The sequence below is a fragment of the Vitis vinifera genome, chromosome 18, assembly GCF_030704535.1.
Source record: "Vitis vinifera cultivar Pinot Noir 40024 chromosome 18, ASM3070453v1".
NCBI classification, from domain to species: domain Eukaryota; kingdom Viridiplantae; phylum Streptophyta; class Magnoliopsida; order Vitales; family Vitaceae; genus Vitis; species Vitis vinifera.
In genome coordinates this window covers 10,330,929-10,341,494 of record NC_081822.1, presented here as the reverse complement: position 1 = coordinate 10,341,494, position 10,566 = coordinate 10,330,929, and the positions used below count along the sequence as shown (strand labels likewise).

At 33.9% G+C, this 10,566-nt stretch overlaps 1 protein-coding gene across 1 annotated transcript; it reads left to right on the top strand.

The window, feature by feature from the left end:
- The first annotated feature begins 5,919 nt into the window (after positions 1–5,919).
- On the top strand, positions 5,920–8,774 carry LOC100266129 (cytochrome P450 734A1). Its single transcript, XM_002283071.4, has 4 exons — positions 5,920–6,791; positions 7,127–7,371; positions 7,730–8,093; positions 8,171–8,774. Exons 1-4 carry the CDS (start codon positions 6,303–6,305, stop codon positions 8,582–8,584), a joined length of 1,512 nt encoding a protein of 503 aa, XP_002283107.1. The 5' UTR covers positions 5,920–6,302; the 3' UTR covers positions 8,585–8,774.
- The last annotated feature ends 1,792 nt before the right edge of the window (positions 8,775–10,566 follow it).

Genomic DNA, 10,566 nt, shown 5'->3' with positions numbered 1-10,566 from the left:
GGAAATTCAAGAATCAGTACAAAGGCTAATAGACAATAACAACAAAATAAAAGAGAATTCTAAAAATCTAGTCAATCTATTATTGTCAACCTACAAGAATCAGCGTGGTCAAGAAGAGATGTTAGGAGTGGAAGAAGTTATAGATGAATGCAAAACCTGCTACTTTGCAAGAGAGGAAAGAACTGCTAATCTTTTGACTTGGGCACTTGTCTTTCTAGCGATACACCAAGAATGGAAAACAAAGGCATGATAAAAAGTGGTCTAAGTCTATGGCCACACCATGTCGCCCTTTGTAGAGAATTTAAGCAAGCCCGCGATCGTAAATTCACTTAAATAAGTATGTTCTTTTACTTTCAGCATGATGCATGATTTACATTACTGTTTACAAGTGGGCATGATAATCAATGAAACACTTCGACTCTATCCCCCTGCTTAGACCATGTCAAGGGAACCAACAAAAAGTGTAAAGTTAGGAAAGGTAGATGTTCCTGCAGGCACAAATCTATTTTGTTATTGTGAAACCAAGGTTTTGTTAATATTAGTTTTGATGATAACAAAACAAGGTTTGAAATTGATGATTATATTTCAAGTATGATTAGGCAAAAAAATTTTCAAAATGACAATCACAAAGACAAAATCAAGTTAAAGAAAAATTAGTAAGAAGAAGAAGACCTCAAAGATAAGTATTTTTCAAGACCTAAACTTTATAGGGTCTTTGTGTAAGGTTGTTGGCGCACTAGGTCTTCCATGCATTACATTATTAATTTATGCACCAAAATCATTTAAAAGTAATTTTGTTTCTAAATCCTTTAAAATCGGATAATTTCATGTTTTCAACTAAAACCTTGTGTCAAATTTTTTTTCAAACTTGTTTAAAAGGTTTTAAGTTGAAACGAATGGTTGTTGAGCCAAAAACAACTCAATTGGTTGAACCGGATGAGAACCGATCGACTTGTTCAGCTTAACCGGTTGAAAGGTGCAAAAACCTTCATTCTCTTTTAGAACACTTGTTCAACAGGTCGAGGTTCGGTCAAGGGGCAATCGAGGTCCAATGGTCATCTGCCAAATATTAAATGCTAACGGCTAGTCAACCAGTCGACCCCTAACTCGATCGGTCAAAACCCCAACTACTAGTTTGGTCATTTTCTTTTATAAGAAGGCTTCAATCTTTATTGTTTCAAGAGTTTAACCTTTCTAAACCTTTCTTGAATATATTTGAACCTTGGTAGAGTGTTTTTTAGTGCACCATTATTCTAAAACTTGCATATCATTAATGGATCTTTCAATCATAGTTTTTCTTGTACATTTGAGTCTAAAGTTTTGTAATAAGATTTTGTGAGAATATTTCCTATATTCATTTGTAAATCTTTGAAAAGAAAAGTTTAAGTATGTGATATCACTTAGGGATTTTTAAGTGTAGGGTATCACTTGAGGGGTTGTTCAAGAGTGGGGTATCTCTTAAGGATTGTAAATAGTGCTTGGAGCCAAAAGTTCAAGAGGGTGGATTGGAACTATAAACCAAATATATTACTTTAAGACTTGGTTTGGAAGTCTTGAAATAGTGGAACCTCAAGCTTAGGATTGAAGTTAAAGGAGAATGGATGTAGGTCGGGTTGCGCCGAACCACTATAAAAATCTTGTGTCTGCATTCTCTTTTTCATATTCTTTTACTTTATATGCAATTGTCTTTATATTATTTTATTATATATTTGCATATAATTGTCTTTTGCATTCATATAATTTAAATATGCAAAAAAAGACCATCACTCTATTCACCCCCTTTTAGGGTGATTGACTTAAGTTGGATTAGCCTAATTTTTCTAACAATTGATATCAGAGTTAGACCTCTTGTTTAAGACTTAACCGTTTAAAAGGTAATGACTAATCCATTAAGCTCATCTCATATTGAGTGTTTTGCAACCAATAGACCTCCATTCTTTACAGGAAACGATTATTCCTATTGGAAAACAAAAATGACTTGGTTTTAAAAATCTACTAATCTTAATATATGAGATGTCATTGTAGATGGTCCTCACATTCCTTCAAAATTAGAAAATGGAGTAATGGTTCCAAAACCTAAGTAAGAATGAGATGAACTTGATAAAAAGAAAATTCAATTAAATGTCAAAGTCGTTTATATCTTACATTGTGCTATTGATAGAAATGAATTTAATCATATTTGGCAATGTAAGTCAACTAAATAAATTTGAAGACTTTTAGAAATCATTCTTGAGGGAACCAACCAAGTTAAAGAATCTAGGATCAACATCCTTGTGCATGATTATAAATTATTTTCTATGAAGGATTTTGAATCTATTGTAGAGATGTTTTCTAGGTTCATGGTGATTGTAAATGAACTTGAAGCATTGGGAAAGACCTACACCAAAGTACAGAAAGTCATGAAGATCTTGAGGTCTTTACCAAAAAAAATGGGAAACAAAAGTGACAGTTATTCAAGAAGCAAATGATGTCACCAAACTCCCATTTGAAGAACTCATTGGGTCACTCATGACTCATGAGATAAAATTGAACAATCATCAAAGAGTTAAAGAAAATAAGAAAAATATAGCATTTAAGGCCTCAACAAATGATGATGAAAATAAAGAGAGTGAAAAGGAAGACATTACCAAGAAAGTGTCTCTTGTATTCATATAATTTAAATTTACAGAAAGAGACTATCACTCTACTCATCCTCCTTTAGAGTGATTACCTTAAGTTGGATCAGCTTAATTTTTTTAACAGTTATGAGTGTTGTTCATCATGACACTCAAATATGGGGTGAAGATACTAATGAATTCAACTTCTTAAGATTTAAGGAGCCTCGAAAGCAATCAACCTCATTTTTCCCATTTGGGTTAGGCCCCAGGATATGCGTAGGTCAAAATCTAGCGGTGGTTGAGGCGAAATTATCTTAGCCATGATCATTCAACAATATCCATTTATGTTATCATCAACATATGTTCATGCCCCCAATGCAAATCTTGGGCTTGCAATCTTAGTACGATGCCCACATCCTCTTTACAAAGATCTGAAGTTGATAAATTTTCACTTTTTTGTGTGGTGTTTGTAATAATAATGTTATACTATGGTATCTAATGTTGTAAGCTTATGTTTGGTTGATGATGGGTTACTAAAAACATGAATTATATGTTAGTATGTATCTTTCTATTTTCAAATTATGTAATAATTACTTTACCATATATGGATTGAAGTACATTTTCATTATTTGCCAAATGAAAAAAAAGTGTTTTATTTTAAGAGAGAGAAAAATGGTGATGCCTATAAGATCAAATCTTTTAGAAACATGAGATTTATAATAAATCAATTTGATTTTTTTTTTCACATAATAATGAAAAATGAAATAGAAGTAACCAAGGTAGTAGGTAGGTTTAGGCAATGTACATGATAAGGTATATGATAAGTTGCGTTCTTCTTTTGAGATAATTAGACTTGTCTTCCAAGATTTTAAGTTTTTATTTTGAATATTTTCTATATCAAGATTATTGGTTTTTGGGTTTAATTTGATAGAAAATTATTTAAATTTGATCATTTCATCTGCTTAGTTAATTAATATTGATTTGCATATAATTCTTTAAATGACTAGAAAGCTACGTATCATACAACTAATATTTTTTTTCTTAAAATAATAAAACAAATGGGCACAAAATTGATCCTAATTATTTTTTTTTCACCTATGTAACATGATGTCAATTTAAGATCACGAAAATTCATAAGAAAAAGTCTTTTACTTTCACAAACAAACATTTGTTTTATGTATAGAAAGGAAAGATTTGAATGAAAAAGAAAATAGTTAATTTGAAAATTTTAAATTCAATGTTTGAAGGAAGGGTATTCATTGATAAAAAAAATTTTTAGAAAAGTTTGGGTAGAGCCGGATCTAAGTGTTGGCTAGGTAAGCGTCCTGTAGTAAGAGGAGTAGTTATGAACCCTGTAGACCATCCCCATGGGGGTGGTGAGGGGAGAGCCCCAATTGGTAGAAAAAAACCCACAACCCCTTGGGGTTATCCTGCACTTGGAAGAAGAAGTAGAAAAAGGAATAAATATAGCGATAATTTGATTCTTCGTCGCCGTAGTAAGTAGTAAATAGGAGAGAAAATAGAATGGATTGAGACTTCAATAAAGTTGATGTCGACTTACCTTTTATGTTTTTCCTACATCACCTTTATCATTCCATTTTCTTCTCTTTTTTTCCAATGTCACCTTTATATATTTATCCATGAGTGTATTTTGTGTATTGCCAATTTTGGGTCAAAATTCTCATTGTGTCTCGTATCTCATATTTTTCAAATCCCTCATTTGACACTTGTCTTTTCCAAATTGTTCGCGTTTGAAGATGGCTAGAGGAGTTGGTAAATGCTTTTGAGGGTTTCGATGATGGAAAACATTGATCAACCATGTTTTCAACTATTTTCATTTTATTGAAAAATGGAGTAACTGCTTAAGGAATGCAAAACATTGTGTTTAAAATATTTGGATAAATTTTTGATCGATCAAACTAAAGGGTAGCAATTTATGTTGAACCCAATTTTTTTCAATCTTGTTTGATTGACTAGATTTTGATCACACTTGTGAATTTTCATGATTTTCCAAACGAATCTCAACCATTAGATGAGTTTCAAAACCTTAATACTTAAGCTCTCTTTCCAGATGTGGTATAAGCGGCTATGAGAGAGAAAACTCTAGGTTTTTTAGCATCAAGTTTTTTTACTATATTGGAGAGTATATGCCTTGTGAGAAAATTTATGGGTTTGAATTGTAAATCAAATTTTCAGTGAAAAATCTTTGTTCTAAATGGGTTAATTCAATGTGTTCTTTATCCTAACTCTCATATTACTTTCATATTCAACTTATTGGGGTAAAACCTAAAATTATTCTTGTGTAGACTCGAGAAGAGGTCAAGAACAAAGTGTGGAATGAATTTCAAATGTTTTCTCGAAGAAGAACAGTGGTAGCTGAAGCTTGAAGGTTCTAGGCAAATGGTTTGGGAGAGGATGAAAGACTTGAGTTAAATAAAACTTTATACTCAACTAATTTTTCTTCATAGTGAATGATTTGATTGTTTGAGACCTATGGTTTTTATCTCTTCAGAGATTTTCCACATTAAAAAATTGATGTCATTCTCTCTTTTCTATCATGTCTTTTAATTAGTATTTCACGAGATTTTGATATTTTTTTCATTGTGTTATGATGATTGAATTAATTGGAGTATGAACCAAAATGTGTTTATTGAATATTTGAAAGGATAAGATATATTTTAGTTTTTGTTGATTGATGACAAGGGCATGTGAAGAAAAAAAAATGTTTTTATATTGATGCAATGTTTTATATATCATATTTGGGAAGTGTTGTCTTATTTGCATGTAACTTACATTGAATAACTTGTTAGGGAGAGTGTTAGTGCATCTATTGTTGCTTGCGATTTGCTTGTTCATTCATAAGATTAAAAAAAAGAAGATCAAATCATAAGAGAAAAATAGGGAAATTGTAAGCATTTATGAGATACCATATCTAATTATTTAGAAAAAATGCATATTCAACCCCTCGTAAGTGTTATTCATAGGTGAGATCCATCTTCACCATCTTCTTCCTTATATTTGAATAATAATTTTTTCTCTTTCACGCATTATTTTAACCATTTCAATGATAATTATTCGATTCTCTTCTTAACTTTTATATTTTTTTATAACATGGAATCTTTTCAAAAAATTTATTTCAAATACATACGATTTTTTTTTTTTTTTAATATGATAAGACTTACAAGGGACAAAAGAGTTTGTGATAATTATTTGATTCTCTTTTGAACTATTATATTTTTTTATAACATGGAATCTTTTCAAAAAAATTATTTCAAATGCATATGATTTTTTTGATGCGATAGACTTACAAGAGACAGAAGAGTTTGTTATAATAATTCATGTAAAATGTCCTATTTCATATTGTTAAGTATCATATTGTATTGTAGATGAATTTAATAGTTAAATCTTATTTCATATTCTAGATTAAATGCCAAAGACACACATGACAAATTTCTGTGAAACATTTTCCTCCAATTTATTTGGAATTTCGTATCATCATGTTTAGAATTTCTTTTCTTTTATATTATTAAAATTCAAATTCCAGATCAATCGATCCTACACCATCCATGATCACATCCTAATCCCAACATGATATTCAGAATTAGGCCCCGTGACTTCGCTCTTTGTCACATCCACTTTCTTTAGCAGTGTGGGCAAAGTCCATCGATCACCACAACCCTTCTCTCCGGCCTGTGATCCACCACCATGCATCTTCTACTGCTTGCCCTATTCTGCAGTGTTGTGATACTGGTATTCAAATCCGTACACTCAATCATCTGGGTTCCATGGAGGATCCAACAACACTTCAAGACTCAAGGCATAGGAGGCCCAGGGTACCGACCCATTTCAGGAAACGTGGGTGAGTTGCAGCGTATGTACGCGGAAGCTCAGTCGAAATCAATGGGAGGATTGCAGCATGACATACTTCACCGAGTGCTTCCGGACTACTCCAGGTGGTCCGGCGCTTACGGGAAGACGTTTATTTGGTGGTTCGGGACAAAGCCCCGGCTGGCTCTAGCCGATCCGGAGTCGATTAAGGAGGTTCTCCTAAACACAGGTGTGTCCTATGATAGGGTTGGGTTTAGTCCCCTGTCTAGGCCGCTGTTTGGAGATGGACTTGCCGCGTTGAAGGGTGAGAAGTGGGCTCTTCATAGAAGAATCGCGAACCGGGCCTTCAACATGGAGAGAGTTAAGGTCATACAAATCTTTCTTTTCCCTCTTCCTCAGCAAGTAACATGTAGTTTAATTTTGTTGGATATCAAGACAATTAATGTTTTTACGATTATCTGATGAAAATCCAATTAGAAAAGTTATTCAGATAATTCTTTTAAAAAATATTTGAAAACTTTTCAAAATAGGCCCTAACAATTTCAGCGTGCCTTTTTGGAGGAAAAGTAAAAAGCCCTGCCTAGATACCATTTAAAAGGAACTTAAAAACATCAGCTTAGAGTAATCAAGGTGCACTAATTTTGTGAATCCATTACCGCCAAAATTGATGGTGTGCTAATATTCTGTATTTGTTTTGATAGGGGTGGGTGCCGGAAATTGTGGCAAGTACCAGAAAGATGTTGGAAGAGTGGGAGGAAGCTAGAGGAGGGAGGGATGAATTGGAAAGGGAAGTGCATAGAGAACTGCAAAATCTTTCTGCAGACGTTATATCTAGAACGGCTTTTGGGAGCAGTTTTCAAGAGGGAAAACACATTTTTGAACTACAAGAACAGCAAATGCACCTTATCGCCAAGGCTCTAAGAAGTATCCACATTCCTGGCTTCAGGTGAAAACTCGTATGCTTTGACTTTGTTATTCTGATTTCTATCAGTATGGCTCAACTACTAATAAAAATAAAAATAAAATTATTCCACTCAAATAGTTATTTGAGATTGGATTGTGTACTTGAGAATGTGGGATAAGCTAATTGGGAAGAAAAGAAGATGGGTTGAAGTTATCATAATGATTATTTTCTTCTCTCGACCCATTCTCTTTTATTCCTCCATTGGAGTAGAACATTACGAGTGGTGTTCCATGGAATATTTGACAAGAATATGAGTTGGAAATCTGTATCGTTTCCCATCCCATGCATGCTTTCTTTCGTAATTCCTTGTGTTTTAAAAATTAAATTATATACAATACAGATACTTGCCCACTAAAACGAATAGAGAAAGTTGGAGAATAGAGAAGGAAATTGAAGAATCAATACAAAGGCTGATAGACAATAACAACAAAACAAAAGAGAATTCTAAAAATCTAGTCAGTCTATTATTGTCAACCTACAAGAATCAGCATGGTGAAGAAGAGAAATTGACCGTGCAAGAAGTTATAGACGAATGCAAGACCTTCTACTTTGCAGGAAAGGAAACAACTGGAAATCTTTTGACTTGGGCACTTGTCCTTTTAGCAATGCATCAAGAATGGCAAACCAAGGCACGAGAAGAAGTGGTCCAAGTCTATGGCCACACCATGTCTCCCTTTGCAGATAATTTAAGCGAGCTCAAGATTGTAAGTTCACTTAAACAATTATGTTCTTTTACTACCATGCCACCAATATGATGCATGATTTACATTATTATTTACAGGTGGGCATGATAATCAATGAAACACTTCGACTCTATCCCCCTGCCCAACCCATGTCAAGGGTACCAACAAAAAGTGTAAAGTTAGGAAGGGTAGATATTCCTGCAGGCACACAAATCTTTGCGACTATGACTGCTGTTCATCATGACACTCAAATATGGGGTGAAGATGCTAATGAATTCAACCCTTTTAGATTTAAGGAGCCTAGGAAGCAATTAGCCTCATTTTTCCCTTTTGGGTTGGGCCCCAGGATATGTGTAGGTCAAAATTTGGCGATGGTTGAGGCAAAAATTATCCTAGCCATGATCATCCAACAATATTCCTTTGTGTTATCTCCAACATATGTTCATGCCCCAATGCAGAGCTTGTCCTTGCATCCCCAGTATGGTGCCCACATCCACTTTACAAGGATTTGAAGTTAAAAGTTTTTTTCCTTTAGTGTTTGTGATAATAATATTATACTATCCCACCTAATGTTGTAAGCTTGTATCCCATTGATGATGGATGACAAAGCAAATAAATTATATATTAGTACGTATCTTTTATATTTTCAAATTATGTAATAATTATGTATGCTTATATATGGATTCGAGTACGTTTTTGCAATATTTTACTTGTGATTTTCTCTTCTTCTTTTTTTCTTCTTTTGCACGTGACCATGTTTTTCGGTTGGGTTTAGAAATCTTAAAATCAGTAAAGATCAAATTTAAAAACATGAAATTTAGAATAAAATTAATATGATAGACAACAAGAGATAAAAGATTTTGTTATAATAATTCATATATTATTTTAATAATTTTATAAATATAAATAATTCATCTTTTAGTGAAATTTGAAAAGATTCCTCGAAATGACTTCACAAATCAAGCCAACCAATTTGAAGAGAATTAATAATATCTCAAGACTCCAAACTTGAAAAGTTGATATCTACTAGTTTTTATCATGGTTTTAAAAATCGGATCGGATCGGTTGATCCGATCGTCGACCGATCACGATTTTGGTCCAGTCTGACCAATTGGACTGGGAAGCCATCGAAATGGAATTAAACCGTTTGAACCGACGGTTCGACCGATGAACCGGCGGTTCGACCGATGAACCGGCGGTTCGACCGATGAACCGGCGATTCGACCGATGAACACCTAGTGCAAATCTCGTCACCCCACCCCTAGCGACGGACTGGAAAACTCCCCCCTTCCCCTCGACGGTAAAGAGCACTCCCACTGGAAGTTCCCTCCATGGGCCACGACTGAAACCACCCCCCATCCTCCCACGACTAGAAACCCCTCTCTCTCTCTCTCTATCCCCCCTTCCCTCCCATGACTTCCGTTTTAGTTTTTAAAAATTTAATTTTCTCTCTCTCTCTCATCTCCCTATCCCCCACGAGAACCTTCCATTTTAGTTTTTTAAAATTTTATATTGAATTTTTATATTTTGTTTTATTTATTACATATTAGCATTTTAATTTATTGAAATTATTGAAAATATTGGGTTGATGGACAACTATAGATAAAAAAAATTTGTGAAAAAAATTAATAAACATGATAGATATTGTCAAAATTTAGATATAATTTATTATTTTTATTTATTAATTTTTTTAAAATTTTAATAATATATAAAAATATATATTAATGACATCACCGGTTCGACTGCCGGTCCGACCAATGAATTGTGAACCGGTAACTTTTCCGGTTCAATGACCGATCTGGTTTTGAAAACATTGGTTTTTATGTCATTTAGAATTGATTTATCTCCTCTAGAAATTAATTTAATTTAAATAACTCTCTTTTATAAAAACTTATATGCTTCTCTTCACAAACGCATGTATAGTTCCATTATTTTCGTTGATAGAGTTTCATAGTTTTTTCATATTATTAAAAATAAATAAATGAATAAATCGTCGTCACATTAATTTTAAATGTCATTCAAATCCATACACTCAATCATCTGGGTTCCATAGAAGATCCAACAACACTTGAAAGACTCAAGGCATAGGCGGCTCAGGGTATTAACCCATTTCAAGAAACGTGGACGAGTTCTAGTGTATGTACGTGGAAGTTCAATCGAAATCAATGGGTAGATTGCAACATGACATACTTCGTCGAGTGCCTCCTTACTACTCTAGGTGGTCAGGCGCTTATGGGGAGACGTGTGTTTGGTGGTTATAGCGGATACAGAGTGGATTAAGGAGGTTTTACTAAACACAGGTGTGTCCTATGATAATGTGGGATTTAATCCACTATCTAAGCTGTTGTTCGGAGATGGGCTTCTTGGAACGACCGGGCTTTCAATAGGAAGAGTAAGGGTCATACACGTAGGGGGCTCCCCTCTGCGTGTCCCTTTTTCAACCCGAACACCTTGACCATATAGCACAGGGCCACACGACAAGAGGAGTTCGAAC

Bases quoted from the DNA above. Each gene is read 5' to 3' on its own strand.
- LOC100266129 (XM_002283071.4), top strand. From the start codon at position 6,303: ATGCATCTTCTACTGCTTGCCCTATTCTGCAGTGTTGTGATACTGGTA. The intron at 7,372-7,729 runs GTGAAAACTCGT...TATACAATACAG, and splicing joins ATCCACATTCCTGGCTTCAG to ATACTTGCCCACTAAAACGA. The intron at 8,094-8,170 runs GTAAGTTCACTT...TATTATTTACAG, and splicing joins ATTTAAGCGAGCTCAAGATT to GTGGGCATGATAATCAATGA.